This window comes from Puntigrus tetrazona, unplaced genomic scaffold (assembly GCF_018831695.1).
Source record: "Puntigrus tetrazona isolate hp1 unplaced genomic scaffold, ASM1883169v1 S000000223, whole genome shotgun sequence".
Taxonomy (NCBI): Eukaryota; Metazoa; Chordata; class Actinopteri; order Cypriniformes; family Cyprinidae; genus Puntigrus; species Puntigrus tetrazona.
In genome coordinates this window covers 462,501-480,602 of record NW_025047891.1, presented here as the reverse complement: position 1 = coordinate 480,602, position 18,102 = coordinate 462,501, and the positions used below count along the sequence as shown (strand labels likewise).

General features: G+C 38.0%; 2 protein-coding genes across 2 annotated transcripts in view; one reads left to right on the top strand and one right to left on the bottom strand.

Annotated features, from left to right (window-relative positions):
* Positions 1-18,102, top strand: part of LOC122333205 — a 49,894-nt gene that overhangs the window by 24,968 nt on the left and 6,824 nt on the right.
* Positions 1,210-11,508, bottom strand: LOC122333209 (metalloproteinase inhibitor 3). Its single transcript, XM_043230724.1, has 5 exons — positions 11,328-11,508; positions 3,478-3,560; positions 3,284-3,395; positions 2,228-2,349; positions 1,210-1,990 (listed from the first exon to the last, which is right to left on the bottom strand). Exons 1-5 carry the CDS (start codon positions 11,449-11,451, stop codon positions 1,793-1,795), a joined length of 639 nt encoding a protein of 212 aa, XP_043086659.1. The 5' UTR covers positions 11,452-11,508; the 3' UTR covers positions 1,210-1,792.

The window sequence follows — 18,102 nt, the reverse complement described above, 5'->3', positions numbered from 1 at the left end:
ATATATTTTTCCCGGAATAATAATATCAAGAGAGTCACAAAGCCATTTTCACAAAGTTTATTATAAAAATATAAAACAAAGAAATTAAAAATCGAATCGAATCGATTGAAAAATGGTCATCTGTCTCACACACACGCACACACACACGCACACACACACACACACACACACACACACACACACACACAGAGTCTCTTCGGTGAGAGTCAGACGGGTCTGATCTGAGCAGATGTTGTGTTACAGACAGAATATGAACATGTTATAAAAACAGGAGCCGGAGGCCGAGACTCCAGCGCAGGAATGGAGCAGAAATCAACAGTTTAGTGGCAGGAACACATCCGTACCTCCCGATCTGACTTTCCCATTAGAAACACATTTTAGACACGTGTACAGTCTAGATGTAGAAAAGACGTGATCGATCTACCGCTTATAATCTTTGCTTTAAAGTAATACAAAAATACTAAATCACAATTTCATAGCTTATATCATAAACAGCAAGAAGGAAAAGAATAATTTCTCTGCGTCTGTGCCGGAGCGAGCGGAGCGGTTCGGGCACGATCATAAATAGATATGGAACAGTATAAATCTGGCACACGCACATATACAATAGCAGATGAAATCATGTTTTAAAAAGCAGTACATCACTATAAAAGAGCGGGGTTTATTGCGTTCATAAATTACTTCATATTTAATCTGGTTAATGCGGACGGCTCCGTGTGCTCGGTGAGGTACACCACCAGTCAAACGCTTCTGAACCCAGAAGTCTCTTCTGCCTTTATCTCAGCCAAAGTTTAAAATACCTGCTTTCTGTTTGAATAGATTTTGATTTATAATTCATTGCTGTGATCAGAGCGGATGGTTTAGCATCATTAGCCCAGTTTTGAGTGTCACGCGATCCCATTTTTAAAAGATTATTATTGTTATTTTTAATATTCAAAAACAGTTAAGTGCATTTTTAAGGAATAGAAAGATCCAAAGATCAGCATTTATTTGAAATAAAAAGGCTTCGTAAGATTAGACGCTATACCATTCAAAAGCTTGGAGTCAGTATACTTCTTATGAACTTTCTATTCATCAAAGACACCTGAAAAAAACTGTTTTCAACATAATAATAATAATAATTAGTGCTGTCAAACAATTAATTGCATCCAAAATAAAAGGTTTTGTTTACTGTGTATATTTCTTATGTAATACAGTATGTATTTTGATATGTATATATGTTCATAAAATTAATATTATATATAAATATATATATATATACATACTGTATTTTTTTTTATTTTTATTATATCCATGCATGTGTATGTACATTATAAATATACACACATCACACACCCATATATTATCATTTTGGATGCGGTTAATCGCTATTAATCATTTGACTGCACTAATAATAATAAATGTTTCTTAAGCAGCAAAACAGAATATTACAACGATTCATGAAGGATCATGTGACTAGAGTAATAATGCTATAAATTCAGATTTAAAATCACAGGAATAAATTTTAAATGAAAATATATTCAAATACACTGAAGAAAAAGATACGTGCTTGCCATCTATTTATTTGAGCTACATTGAAATGCATTTAGTTGACTAACTCAACTTTTTTTTTTGACATGTAGCTAAAATAAACAGCGTGCGACCACTTACCTTAAAAAAAGATTTTTTTTCAGTGTAGAAAGCAGTTATTTCAAGGAGTGAAATCTCTGAGTGCTGTCGGGTGTTCAGCATCAGACGAGCAGAAGAGAGGTGTTCAGAAGGTCTGAGGGCGGTGCGGGGCCCGAGGCGGCTCTCAGGGGTCCGTGGTGTTGATGCTGAGCTTGTCTCGAGCGCTCATGCCTCGGTACCAGCTGCAGTAGCCCTCCTTCTGCTGGATGCAGGCGTAATGACGCGACTGATAGCCGGGGTAGCCGGAGTGAGACAGCATGTCCGTCCACAGACACTCGTTCTTGGAGGTGACGAAGCAGGGCAGGTAATGACACGGCTTGATCTGGGAACGAGACGGACGAGCGTTATTCAGCTGCACACGTGCTGGCTTTAACGTGTATTTCGGCCAAGCCGTCCGTGCTGGTTTTTAGTTCGTATCTAACACTAATGATAGACAGTATAAGGAGCGCGTGGCCGTTACCCACAATCCCTCAGCACATCGGCGTCTCAGATCCGAGTCCAGACGGCCTGCCAAACATCTGGCCTGGCCGGGGATCCTGGGATCATGAGAAGAACTCACCCTGCAGTTACAGCCCAGCTGATAGCGGTGGTTGATGCCCTTCTTCTGCGCCAGAGACAGACGCTCCCATCGCTCGTTAAAGTTACACAGACCCGTGTAGAGCTTCCCGTCGTGAACACGACCTGCACGCCACAACAGAAGCAGCACGGCCATATTAGCAGAAATAACCCAAAATACACCGCATGGGTCACAATTCTACATTTTTAGATCCAATATGTAGGTTCCAGATGTGCTAATGTTGTCCGATCCTAACCAATCAGACGTGAGTTATTGTGGATGTATAAATCTCGGTCTGGCAGGATTGACCCTCGTGACTGGTTTTGTGCTCCGGGCTGGTTCTCATGCGCTCTATATTTAACTGTTTGTGGATTATGAGCTCTGGCAGAACAGGTGCGTGTCACACGCTTCTCTTCACATGACCTCTGGTAAAACACGGACGGACAAACGTTTCTCCACGCAGACCCTTTAATGAGGCACTACAACTGTTAATATACATCTATATGTGCATTTAAATGACATTGAGCAAAGCGACTCACAGCTGAGGACAATAGAAGCTATTTAGATATTATTTATCTCTTTTTTGCAAAAACAGACAACTTTACCTATGATATAAAATATATTTTAATATATAAATTTATATTATTTATGTAAATAAAATAATTGATATCATTTTTATTATAAATGTATATAATAATATAGATTTTTTTACTTTTTATAGTTACAGAAAATACAGACTTTTTTAATATGTATTATCTCTACACATAAGTCCTGAAATTTTAAATGACTCTATTTTATATATATATATATACACACACACACACATACTTATACAGTATGCATAATTATCTATTCGTTATTATATACTATTTATTTATACTAGCTACTAAAAACGCATGTCGGTCACACATTTCTGATGTGATTTGCTGTGTCTTGTGTAATGTTTGGTTGCCGTTGACGACTATGTAGTCAAATATTAAGGGCCCGTTAATGACCAGCAGCGCGTGACGGGAGAGAGCGTGTTTCTCCCATGATTCCCTGCTGTCAGTCGTCTCTCACCTGTGATCAGGTACTGGTATTTGTTGATCTCGAGCTTGACCCCGCACATGCTCTCAGAGTCGTGTGTGTAGACGTACTGCACGTGCTGGATCTTGTCGAAGCCCTTGTACATCTGCAGCAGACAAAACACACACACTGAGGCATCGTGGGACGTTTGTTTAGTCTGCGGCCGGTAGATGTGATGATGCACTGACCTTCATCTGTTTGACGGTGTACCGCAGGGTGCCATACGGACCGTCGCTCAGCAGCTTCTTTCCCACGATTTTAGCTCTGATCACTGCAGACACACACACACACACACACACACACACACACACACACACAGGGTTAATGAAGAGCACGACACACACCGTAGCAAGACATCAGAATTAAGGCTGCACAGATACAAACACACAATACACTGCAACAAGTGGAATTAAACATTCAAACTACTCTGAACTGGAGAAACGCATCAGAAATCTGATTTTCATTGATTTAAAACAAATCAAATTAGGAATGTAATTACCCAATATTTATCTGTGTAACTACAAAAGGTGTTTAAAACATTAATATTAAATATATATATATATATATATATATATATATATATATATATATAATTAGTGCTGTATATACTTATTTTGTGTATATATATATATATATATATATATATATATATATATATATATATATATATATAGGAAATATTTACATATTTTTACACATATATTATTCTCATATATATATAATATACACACACACATTCATATATTATGTAAATAAAAACTTTTAGAATGGATTAATGATTTGAAAGCACTAATTATATTATACTTATAATATTAATATTAATGTTTTAAATACCTTTTGTAGGTATATATTTATTTATTAGGAAATAAACACATTTATAATATAATACAATCATACAAATTTTTATAATAAAAACACAATGTATTATTATATTCATTTTATTTTTTAATATGTATTTTGTACTATTACATTTCTCTAGATTTCAAATATATATGCTTTATTTAATAAATTGATAAACTGATTTTTTCTTATTATATTATTTTATTTTGTATAAAACATTAAATATCTATATTATTTATATTTTTACTTATTAAAATAAAAACAATTACTTGAGCTATTCTAGTGCGTCCATTTAAAATGACTAGAAGAAATGAAGTATGTTATAAAATAAGTATATATTCTAAGCATATATCAGTATTTTCCGACTGTAAGTGTGTGTGACGGTTTCTGTGTGTGTGAAGCGTTGGACAGAAGCTCATGTCTTGAGGAACTAGACTGCTTCCTCAGAGACGCAGCAGAATGAGGCCATGTCAATACGAGCGGCTCTTTCCCAGAATCCCCTGCAGCTCTTCCCTTTAGTAACCCGATCCGGCCGAACGCGCGAGACGCCTCGCTCACAAACGATCACCTGCTCCGGCAGAGAAACGCTGCAGGAATGCTGCTTATCTTCCTCCGCTGGAATTTCCTTCCCAGAATTCTGTGAGGCTCACATTCCTCAGAGCGGCGAGGAGAGCTCATTCCTGACATTCACTCGCGTTTATTCAGCTAATACCTCGCTTTCACACACTTCTGATCCACAAACACAACAACCATCACCTAGAGTCCTGAAAGCACTTCCTGTTTCCCGCAGTGATTGAGTAGTACTTCATTAAACCTTTTAATACAAAAACTAGTTTCAAAAGAAACACTTCTCTTAGTTTTGTAATTTTATGTAATAAAATAACTAAAACTGAAATAGTAATGGATAGAAATTATACAGATATTAAAAATAAAAACTAATCCAAAGTATCATTTGAAAGCTTCTAAAACATAAAAAAAGAAATTATAAAATCTATTCTAAAATATTAATCCAAAGCATTCTCAACATAGATAAAATCTATAAAATATATTATTTTATATATTATTTAATATTAAACTAAAGCACTCTAAACCTTCTAAAAGATAATGCTGAAAACAAAATAAAAATGTATCTAAAGCTTCCAAGCATTGAAAAACATTAAAATAAAAATTTAAATAGTATAAAAATGGTAAATACAAATAATGCAATTATTTTGTAAAAATTTAAATATTATAACAAAAAATTTGAATGAAAAAACAAAAAAATAATTATATAAATACTTCTAAAACATGTATCGCTTAGTTAAAGTTAATTATAACATTGATCGACGCATTATTAAAAGCTTTTATCAGTTATTATTATTTAATGGAGCCGAGCTAACAGTTGTGTTTTTATGAACTATTATTATTAAAGATCAGTGAATACTTCGCCGGACGTTTTTCCCTGTAAATGTTGTCGTCTCCGGGGTTCAAAGGTCGCGTCATTGAACTGGCTCTGATTGGCTGTGATCTGACTCCACGCTCTCGCTGATCCAAGTGTTTATGTAACCTAATTCCAAACTCAGTGCACCTCAATGGCAGAGATACTGTACCCTGCGCCCGGCCCGCGGCACCCATCCGCGCCTGGTGGCTATATTTAAGAGCGTAACCCCCCATAAGCCCCGTGAATCATAGATGAAAGCCCCGCTGTGACTCATGAATATTCATCAGGCGCTCTGAGATTGACTTACATTCAGAAAGTAGGTGGCCGATCTGAGAGGCAAATGGGTTAACTCCTCTGCAGAGTGATTCACGACTTCATTTAGAAATCATCCACACGCTTCTCATCACGCTTTGCTTTCGTTTAGGAACTAAATATTCTCACACGGAAAGCACGTATTACCAAACATTTACAAATACTGTCAAAATCATCCACCAGTCAACAAAAAAAATCAGATTTTGCCAAAATAATCCACGGTAATGGGGTTTTTTTCCACTCAAAACCTATTTTGCCAAAACGTATCTTCTTTGATTTCACTTTGATTAGCAAATATTATCAAGGTTATCTGCAAATAATGCTTTCTTCAGTTAAAAACATCTCCGATTAATGAGGCCTACGATCAAAAGACCTGTGCTGAGTCCGGCATTTAGTGATAATATAGAGATTTTAAGCACCTTTTTAAAAAGCCGATGATCACTGACGATCATTTTGAACGTATTTTTACTCTGCTCTGCTTTCAGCGTTCTTTTTAGGGGTCTGTACTTTATCTGTGTTTTAGAAAACATTCCAAATCATAATATTGTACTTTTTTGCCGTGCTACACTGCATTTTAAATATAATTTAATACTAAATGACATTACTTTAGCTCAAGTAAGAGTAATTCAAAGTAGAGTATTGGAAAGCAAGACATTTTTAGCAAGCAACGGCTTTTAATTACGAAACGTGGTGCACTTTAATGGAAGTCTCTTTCTTTTAAGTGATTAAGTGAAGATGCTGGTGGTTTTGTGGCCGGTGCGGGCCGCCCAGCGCTCTCACCCCATCTCCACGTCAGATGGGAACCAGACCTCCGCTGGCGGGGCCTTTCTCTCCAGGGGCCAAAGTGTAGGGCAAAACACTAATCTGGAGCTTGAAAGGCCTTTAGTGCGCCGCTCCGGACTGAATAGAGCGCTGAATAGAGCGCTTCCCGAAGCTCTGCCAACTGGGCCTACACCGCAGAACATCAGTCTCTTCTAAGCGTTTTCTAGGATAAATATCTAAGTGAAATCACGTCTTGTTTTCTGGAAAAAATTGTGTTTTTGCTTAAACCTAGTAAAAAGATCTGCCAGTGGGGTATGAAAACTAATTTTGTTTTAGCGCCTTGATTTCTAGTGAAAATATTTACAAATTCTTGAATCAGGATGCATTTACTGGAAAACTGTCAGAACATTATTATTCAAACCTAGTAGAAAGATCTTCCAGTGGAGTTATTAAACAGTAGCCTTGCTCTAGCACTTTTGTCTTGTTCTCTAGTACAAATATCTACACATTTTTGACAAGTGAAATTACTTAAGAAGGTGTATTTTGAAAATAGTATCCAAGTTGTGCTTAAAACTATTACAAATATCAGGACAAGTAAAAAAAATAATATATTATGTCTTGTTTTTATACCATCCAAATTTAGTTTGCTTAAACCTAGTAGAAAGATCTGCCATTGGGGTAATAAAAATGATCTCGTTTTAGTACAGATATCTACAAATACTCAAGACAGGATGCATTTAAGTCAATTTTAAAAACATCTGCCATTGAGGAAACAAGAATAATCTCATTCCGAGGCTAATCAAGATTACGTTTGCAGTTATTTAGTTTTAAATAAGGGACTATTTTGTGAAGTCATTTACTCAGTGATGACTTCCTAGATGTATTCCTGCTGGAAGTGTCTCTGGTGTTTGTGTGGGTCTGAAGCCGTGGTGCTGTTTCACAGCTTTCTCGTGTTGTTTCAGTCTCACATTTGCGCATTAGTGATTCATCTCCCCTGAGTTGATCACAGAGCGAGGTGCTTGAACACATGAGTCATCTTCCGGCCGACGCTTTGAAGGGTAATGAAAGAAACGAGCCCCGTCGGACAGGTAGACGTTCAGACACAGCTAACACAGAGTCATGAATAAAAGCGCATAACCTCTTAGTGTTGTCTTATTATTTAATGGAAAACACTAGTGTTATTTTTAGATTTATTGCTAGTAATGTGAATATAAAATGTCTCAACTTTTATTTTAGTGTTGATTATTATAATTAGCATTCTTAACTTTCTAAACCTAAGTTGTTTGGCTAAATAAAAATCTAGTTTTAAAACCAATTCATTATTAAATACATTTCAAAATCGAATTGCAGTAGAAACATAATTATATCACGAAAAAGTATAAAAATAAATGTAAATGTTTGTATACGCGTCTGAATTTATTTGATGGTTTATTATTAATTTAATGTAAAAAAATAAATAAAATGAATTAAATTAGCATAATTTTCCTTTTTAGTTTTTGGCTACATAATCTATAAAGTATAAAAAGTATAAAAATTATTAAAATGTTTGTATACAACTCAGGTTTTATTTGATGGTTTATTATTAATTAAATATTATTAATGAACCTAACTTAAATAAGCATAACTTTCTCGTTTCGTCTTTGGCTACCGAAACCTTTATTATAATTATTTTAGTACACTTTTGGATGAAATTAGAAAATGTCAGCGTTTTTTTTTTTTTAAATATAAGCACTGTATTTCATGTTTCTTGTGTCTTCGTCTGTCACGAAAGCAGATTTTTGAGTATTGATTAATATACTCATATGAGCCAGTTTTTGGCAAAACTAAAATAAAAAAGATGGAGCGTATATATATATATATATTCTCCAGCACTGCCCTCCTCTGCAGCTCTTTGTTACCCAGCAGCCATCAGTCCATCTGATGCCCCTCGAAATATGTTACACATGGCAGCAGAAAGCTAAGGAGTACTGGAGGAAATGTGGCGTCCGGCCAGCGATTCAGACACGCTCACAATAGCTGCAGTCTTTGCCTTTCATACAGCATGGATACCAGCACAAAGCCAAAGTCACATTTTATGGGACATCTCAATATCTAGTTTATCCACAAACACATCATCAGTATGCAAGTCATACGTGGCCTCTTAACCAGACGCTGGGCTCGGGTTTCCACGCTCATGAGCCGAGCTGTGTGTGTGTGTCGCTGCTGCTGAGCAGAGGCTGCTGGGAGATGATTGACAGGTGCCTGGTGACGCAGGTGAGCGTGGATTACCAAAGGAAACCGCTTTCAAAGTCACGGTCTCAAGTTGACCCTTGTTTTGAATGAAAGCCACAGCGTTTCCGAGCCCACTCAGAACTGGACGAGGACTCGATCTGATTCTACAGGAATATCATGATTCTGGATCAACTGAGAATCAGGGTCTTGTTGTCTCGAACAGAGATTGCTATTCTCCCACAATCCTGAACTTCATAAACTGAACTTTAATTTACTCGCAAAAATAAACCGCATCCCAAATAAAAGTTTTTGTTTAATATATGTATCTGTGCTGTGCATATTAATTATTTTACAGATAAAAACAAACACAGGCACACACACATATATATATATATATATATATATATATATATATATATATATATATATATTATTTTTATGATATAGATTATATGAATATAAACATATAATATTAAAAATAATATAATAAAATATATATGTGTGTACATTTACGTATACATAATAAATATACACAGAACACACATATTAGGCTAACTATTTTTGTGTGCCATTAACCATGATTAAGTGTTTTATACACACACACACATATATATATATATATAGGTTCATTTTTATAAATATATAAATTAAGAGCAATTGGTTTGAATGAATGATTCAATGACTCACTCATAAACACTGGATGAATCAGTGTATTTGAGCGAATCTCTCGAATAAATGATTCATTGCCAAATACTGTTTTTTACACTCACTTGTCACGACCTAGTGGTGAAACGATGAGACATTCGACTAAAAGCTCCAGTTACTTTCAACAGGGTGATCTGCTCCGTTTTGATTGATAGACACTCTCATGAATGATTGTAAGACTTCGTGGTTTAATAGACAGTGATGAATTGTTGACATTCACAGAGGAGATCACGTGGTGTTTCAGTCCAGGTTGTGACCTTTTAAAGATGAATGGTGCAGCTCTAGCAGCTTTAACAATGATTTAACTGATGACACAAGAATAATCTCACCCAAGGAGTACCCTGATGAATGATTCAGACACTGACAGCCAATCAGAATCCATCCTGCTTTAAAAGGTCTCGGCATTTTAGACAACGGAGAACAAAAACTTAGGATAAACGTAACGTTATCATTCGCTAATCTCCATGGTGTTCCAGTTATGAGTGTGTGACCAGAACGACTGGATTCACTTTCAGAGCAGAGAACGGTAAAAACACTGACAGCCAATCAGAATCAACCCTGCTTTAAAGTCTGAAAATGATGTTGCATGAATGAAAGTGAAGAACACTTACAACAAACAAAACATTACTGTCTATTATGATTATCATCGTAGCATATTTCTTGCTTAAGAATGAAACAAATTGTCCACCAATCAGAATCAATCTGCCTTTAAAGCGCAAGCTGCACTTAAGTTTATTTTAGTTAGTGTGGATGCTAATCAGCTTGTCGTTCTAGCATGAATCTTCAGGAGAACAGAACGTTCACGCTACGACTATATGACCGACGACCACTGAGGAAAACGAAGATAGTTTATCACTTTCAGAGCATGATGAAATGGTCAACATTCCTGTTCAAATAACTTTCAGTGCATTTTTTTGTAGCTATGAAGGATCTGACTTTAAAGCACAGAATGCAAGTGGAGCATGCTATCAGTTCTAGTCCACTGGTTTGGATGTGAGTAGTTATTATAATAGTTATGGTTCTGGAAGTGCATACTGCAGCGGTAGAGTTTTAGAACAGACTGAACCCTTCATACACGTTTATCTATTATTAGCGCTCTTAGTTCTGTTATGAAGTGAGTCTTAATGGTTTTCTGCTGGTTCAGATCTGAAGCATGCTCTTCAACGAGCAAAGCTTTGACCAACATTTTATTTTAATATTTTACGTTCTAAATTGGTTTCATTCATACATACACACATCTATATATATATATATATATATATATATATATATATATATGTGTGTGTGTGTGTATCTTCAATGCACAAAGCATCAGTGGCCCTTACTAGGATGATTGTAGTTTACATTTTATTTTATGTTTGTCTCATCGTGTTATTTTTCTACTTTATTTTACTCAAGTTGTAGTAATTGTGTCACTCTCTATCATTCAGAAACACTCCAAAGTCGGACCTTTAACCCCCAAACAACTCTTTAGCGGGAAGATCTAGTGTGAAGAAAACGGCGTTTCTGGTAGCGTTCTCGCGCGTTTGTTGCCATGGATACCGCGAACTCTTTCTCCGCGAACTTGGGTGAAAGCGCGCAGTGACGCACTTGAAGGAGTCTGAAGGACCGCTCGAGAGAAAACAAACGGGCAAGCGGACGCGAACGAAGCGTTACTTGAGCAGCCGCGCGAGAAACGTTACATAACGCGCGAGCCATACTGTCATCAAACGCGTGCATTACGAACAAGTCATGCTGAAGAACGGTATCGCTCTCACACACACACACACACACAGTCGCGTTTCTTACCGATGTCGGAGTGGCAGTACGCGTCCTGTGGATGAGACATCGCGCATGAACACGCTTCTGACGCCGGGTACATCGTACAGAGGAGAGAGACGAGCAGGATCGCGAGCACAAAACAAGGCTTCATTCTGAAGGGAGCGCGCGGCTGTCACACTAAACACTGCTGTCAGCGCGCTCCGGACTCCGAATATAATGCGCCTTCGCGCGCGTCACGGGCGAGCGCTGCAGCCGCGGACCAATCACAGCGCGCGCCGATTAACATTACAGGCGCATGACGTAATGGAAGTGACCTCATAATGATGTTTTTCGCCTCTGTTTTTGAGCTTTCCACTATGAGGCAGCAGATCGAGGCGGAAAAACGAGTCTTTGTGGAAAGAGCGCGTGAACCCCGTGTTATGACTCTAAACTCATCCAAACCAGACTCGGCGAACGGCTTTAGGTCTCTTTCATCTGACCTGCCAGGATGAAGTTTATCTTTCTTATTAGTATGGAAAATATTAGCAATAATAGAACACAAATGGAAGCCATGGTATTATGTAGAAACGATAATACATTTCCCATATGACTATATATATATATATATATATATATATATATATATATATATATATATATATATATGTATGTATCTATGTATATTGCCAGATGTTAAATATATGCAAAATGTTATAAATCGGAAAGCTCACTGAAATATTGAAAAATGTTACTTTCAACCTTCCAAAGCAAAATAATAATAATAATAATAAAAATTATTAATACATGTTATAGAAAAAAAATACTTCTATTGTGCCTTGTGTCAGTGTATTTTATTGGAATGAAATATATGGAGGATATATTATAAATATATATGAAATATATTCTGAGAGCATCTTAATTTTTAATTTTCTTTTAAATTTTAGTTAAAGATATGATTGTGTGCGTTCATTTAATGAAACATACGGAGAGAAGAATAAATATATTTTAATAATATATACAAAAATATATATGTGTGTGTGTGTGTGTGTATTGATTATGTATACATACATACATATTAATATAATATAATCTATTTATTATATAAACATATATACACACGTTTATTTAATTTTCTTTAGCCCATCTGAGTTACGTTGAGATGAATTATATTTCCAGTAGTCTCAGTTTCTGTGTGGATGTGTGTTTCTCACTGAGTGAATGTGATGTGTGTCTGCTGATGTCCATACTCCTGTGCTTCGCTCATGTTTTCCTTGTGGTCTGTATTAAACTCGTATTGCATGATGACTTGTTTAATAGTAGACACCCAGTGCAAGTATTTCATCATTTTGCAAATATTTAAATGCGATTATGTCAGATTCCGTCTGGCTTTTCAGACCGAGCATTGTGCTGTTACTCAGATTTTCTTTTGCTCTGTGATGGAACCCGCAGCAGAGAGCTGTGTGAGAGCCTGTCTGTGATCTGATGGGGTCGTGGGTCAGAAGTGCCCGTGTAAGCCCAGATCACAATCCCATAATCCTCCAGTGTGACTCTGAGCTGGCCGTGATCATCTCGATCGCAGGACGTGATGAATCACCATGAGAATGAATCTGTCAAGCAATCTTCACACAATCTGCAGCGTCACTTTGAGACCTTTCTTATCATTTTTACTGAGTATTGTTTTCAGACTGTAAAAAAAAATCCAGAAATATGAAATATAGTGTCGCAGATGTCTCTGGCTTGAGAACATGATGAAAGTTTTATTATAATATTATATATAGATTTTTTGTGTTTGTATCTTCTTTTTCATTTTCGTTAAAGTTTAAGTTAAAATAAAAGTAATTGTGTTGTGCAAATTGCCTATATAGTTTTTCTTAATATTTGGATTTTAGCAATTTTATTATTTTATTTTTATAATTTATGTTTTGAATTTAAAGTTTTAGTCATTTTTGTCATGTTTTGTCCTTTTGCTTTTTTCCCTTTCATTTTATTTATTTATTTTACAATGAATTCTAATTTTATTATTTTTTTAGTACTTCAAATTAAAGTAAATGAAAGTGAGAACCTGGCAACTAGTTGAAATAAAATATTTTTGAAATATTTTATGTCAACAAATATAAAAGAGCTTCACTTGAAGCATTTATATACAATGTGTTATAAAAGTATTTTTAATGCATTAATTGTCATATGATGAAAATAATGAAAACTTAAATTAAATTTTATAGAAAATATAATGCATTAAAACATGACCAGTTATAACCAGGAATCTGAAAACATAATGCATTGAAGTTATTTCTGAAAATATAAACACCTTTCTAACGCATTTTACGAAAAGGCTTCTTAAAACTCTTCAATGCTCTTATTTTGAACTTTAGTGGCTCTGGCGCAAAACTCATTTCAGCGTTTTCCCATACACCACCGATCTAAATAAGCATCATTTGAGGAGCAGGAACGTCCATTTTTGTGCATCTGAATGCAGTCGTCTCGGGGGGATGAGCAGGAAGAGCTGTGGCTCTTATACAGCGATGGCTGCGCAAAGACGTGATCTATAAATGTCTGTGACTCAGAGGAAAGGCCTGTGTTTTTATAGAGATGCAGCTCCCCGAGTCCAGCCGGGTCTCTGACCGGATGACCCAGACTCCCCTCTTATTGTATACGTGTCCATAAATAGGCAGATGTTCCTGAATTTCGTAGAAGAGCCTCTCTGCACATGCTCAGTGCGACGCTCGGCTTTCCTGTAAATGAGGTAGTTTGGCATTAAAGTGACTCAGCGGTCCGGTCCGGGTCGGAGGTCGGAGGTCGCGCGTGTCAGCGCTGGTGGGTGGAGGAAGCTGGAGCTGTAGATACACACACACACACCGATGAGAACATGCTCCTGTCAAACACACGCTGTCTCTGAGAAGTTTAGCTTAGAGTTACGACCAGCGGCCTCGCCGTTACTGAAATGGACTTAGCTTCTGAAATCTGTGTGTGTTAAAAAATAATTCACAGTAAATGACATTTACATTGCCTCCAAAACTTTTTGCAAGCATTTTGATAGGATAGGATGACAAATACGAATAAGATCAAACTAAAAAATACCTGTTTATAGAACAATAGGCCTTAAATCAGTCTGAATTTGTTTGTGAATCAGTCTGATTCATTCGGGCGGTTCGCTCACACACTGAACGCTTTGTGTTCTCACATGGTGTGGGAAGGAGGTGGACTTTACCTAGGAAAGAAAACAGCAGTGAATCAGCTGACTATTACATATTTAAGTAACAGTATCCAAAAAAAGAGCATCAAAATATTTGGAAGTAAAAACGGCTCTGGTTATGACTAAAGAGTTTTTTTCACATACTGTAAACACTTGTACACCTAAACGTCTTTTAAAAAGCATTAATATATCAGTTTGTTACAAAGACAAAAGGCTTCAGGCACAAAAGTAGGCTGTATTTATCTTCACTTGGTGAACGCCACCCAGTTCAGAGTAAGAGCGAAGCTTGGGTTGTTTTCTTGTGTTTATGAGCTCGCTGGATGTGTGTGTGTGTGTGTGTGTGTGTGTGCTGTGGTCAGCTCTGACCGGCGGGTGTGTTTGAGGTGAACTGGACGGAGCCCTGCGGGTGTTTCCTCACACTCAAACAAACACAGTCTGTTACTGAAAGCCAGCTGTTATTTACGTAGCGTGGCGTGTTCTCCAGTGAAAATGGATATTTAACCCTTCGTGTTGCGTTCAGGTCACTTTAAACCAGTGCACTGATTTATATTTAAACACTAGATGGACGTGTGTGATCCTCTACGGCTTGTCACATACAAGTACTCAATCTAAATGATGTTTCAAGTTAAATTTGAACTGTTATGCTCATTATTTTTGCTTTTGAGAGCAGAGGACCGATCAGAAGAGCGCGTGTTGATTACATCAGTTCAGTTTTTATTATGAGGCTTCACAACTTTGTCTGAACTGAAGGAGTTATACGATTTCTTTATTCGGTTGGAACTGAGCTGAGGAGTTTTTACGGAAATTTCACAGCCTCTTCTTTTTGCTTAATAAATAATAGTAAGAGGTGGAGGAGCTTTTTCCATCATAAACATCAGCCAGGCGTCGGTGTATTCAGATGTTTCATTTGATGGCAACATGGCAGAGGAGGCGCTGTTAATTGAAAACAGTATAAAAGCAGTATGTTTTTTTTTTTAAACAGTTGCCATGGCAACTTGCTATTGTATTTTTTGAATGGCGTCTTGACGCCCGCGCGTTCTGCGCTACATATGTTTTATAAACCATTCCTGTGCTCGGTCATGCACATGGAGAAGTAGCACGCTGACAAACTCTTTCTGTGTGAACGGTCCTAAGAGTCTCAGACGAAGCGCTCGGGAAAAAAACGGCATGTTGCCGTGACAGTTGTCATGGCAACTTGTTATTGTAAACAAGATATACTGTAAATCTAGCGCATTGGAAAACGCGTTGTGTGCAACCGGCTGCTAGAGCTACAATCAGAGCGTTAACTTTACATTCAGCTTTTATGAGTCTGTTTGTGAGCTCCTTCAGGAGATACGAGCAGCTGTGGAGATTCAAAAAACCTCAGCAGTGAAACCGAGCGAACCCGTCTGCTGCTAAATATAGATCTACAGCATCATCCAGCTGTTCCCGGACCTGCAGCTCCTCTCTGATGTGTCCAGACCCCGAGCAGAGGCCTGAATGAAAGCAGATGGCAGATCCTTGGAGAGAGATGTTCTGTCAGCGGCCTGACATCGGGACTCATCAATCAGGATCTGTGCTGGACACGTTCCTCGCGTTCCTCAGGCTGGACATACCAGTGTTCACACGCCTGAGGAGATCCCCACCTGCGTTTGACCATAAGTGGGCATCAGAGCTCCTCGCTCGGCTCCTGTATGATCCCTAGCTTCATCAGACGTCACACGCGTTTGTTTCAGAAGCGCATCAGAACACGTTCGTCTGTAATTACAAGATACGTGCGAGCGTCCGTCACTCAATCTGACAGCAGATCTTATATAACATCATTTCAGACTTGACTCACTGTAGCGCTGACGAGATTCAGCTCTATTCAACACAGACAGTTACCATGAACATGATGAAAGATCTGCTTCAGACTGACATGATTCAGGACAGACCTGTCAGAGAGAGACAGAGAGAGAGAGAGAGATTTGTTTTGTTTACAATAGCAAGGATTTTCTTTTTCATTTATTTATAGGATAACAGACATTAATCAACATATCTGTAAATGTGCTAGTGTTAGCTAGCCAGCTAGATAGCTAGATATGTAGATGGATGAATGATGGATGGATGGATGGATGGATGGAAGGATTGATGGTTGACGGATGGATGACGAATGATAGATGGATGGATAAACGAATGGATGGAGGATGGATGACAGATGGATGGATGGATGGATGGAGGGAGGATGGAAGGATTTATGGATGAATGACGAATGGATGGAAGATGGATGATAGATGGAAGGGTGGATGGATAGATGGAGGGAGGGAGGGAGGGAGGGTGGATGGATGGAAGGATTGATGGTTGACGGATGGATGACGAATGATAGATGGATGGATAAACGAATGGATGGATGGAGGATGGATGATAGATGGATGGATGAAGGGAGAGAGGGAGGATGGATGATAGATGGATGACAAATGATAGATGGATGGATGATAGATGGAAGGGTGGAGGAGTGATAGACAGCTCTAAACACTGGTCTGAAGGCAGCTGTGCTTCAGGTGAGTCTGGAATCTCACACCGGAGCGTTTGGGAAACACCCCCCGTCTGTTTCACTATTACTCCGTCTGTTTTCACTCTCGTCTACCCGTCGCCCGTCGCTTGCGGTAAATGAGAGCGTGTTGTGAAGCTCTTACAGACGTGTGAGTCTGCAGTGTTTGCCTCTAACCCTTCAGAGCGGAAGAGCGACTCATTTCAGCCAAAGTCAAAGCCTTTATTGTCACAGCGAGGAAAACAAGATTCCCAGCAGTCCAGCAAGTCCACGGTGATGCCAGGACAAGTGCAAAAACACACACATAATAAAAATACAAATTTAGAAATATGTGAACATGGAGAGTGATTTATACATAAAATCTAAATAACCTGGAATCTAAATAAATAGCTTTCCACTGCTTTGTTAGGATCGGACGATATTTCCAATCTGATATCTGAGGAAGCAAAAAAACCTGAACGTTGAGAAAACGTCTTTAAAGTTGTCCAAATGAAGTTCTTAGCAATAAATATGAGTGATCAAAATGAAGCTTTTGTATGTTTACGGTAGGACATTTACAGTGTATCTTCATGAAACATGAGCTTTACTTAATATCCTAATGATTTTTGTCTAACTTTGACCCACACAGTGTATTGTTGGCTATTTCTGAGGACTGTGTCTGTACACGTCTAGAGCAGATCAGTGACGTGTGCAAACTGAGATGAAGCTGCTCGATAAAACAGCAGCAGAAGCAGGTCCAGGTCTAGTACGAGACGGATGAGAGCGCTCTGTCCTCTGGCTGTCTGTTTAAAAGTCTAATGGCTTTGGAAGGAAAGAGTTCCTTAATCTGGAAGTCATTTGAGCCCTCATTAGTGCGCACCGCATCTGTTCTCGTTTAAAGCAGCAGTCACACTTGTGTTGTGGCTGTCGTCGAGCGTCAGGTTCTGCTCACACACCGCTGTGTGTCAGGTGTGTGTCGCAGCGGGAAGCTCCTCCGGAGGGTTTGTCTGGGAATGTCGAGGGATGTGGTGATGCCCTTCAGACGGAGACAGATAATGGGCCGGTCGTCTCGCGTAGACGAAAACACTGCTGTGTTCAGCCAAACCTGCCCTCATAAGGGCACTTTCACAGACGCCTGTGTG

Coding starts and splice junctions, on each gene's coding strand:
- LOC122333209 (XM_043230724.1), bottom strand. CDS start 11,451: ATGAAGCCTTGTTTTGTGCTCGCGATCCTGCTCGTCTCTCTCCTCTGT. Junction 3,561..11,327: donor GTACTGCCACTCCGACATCG/GTAAGAAACGCG, acceptor GTGTGTCTGCAG/TGATCAGAGCTAAAATCGTG. Junction 2,350..3,283: donor ATACCAGTACCTGATCACAG/GTGAGAGACGAC, acceptor TGTGGCGTGCAG/GTCGTGTTCACGACGGGAAG.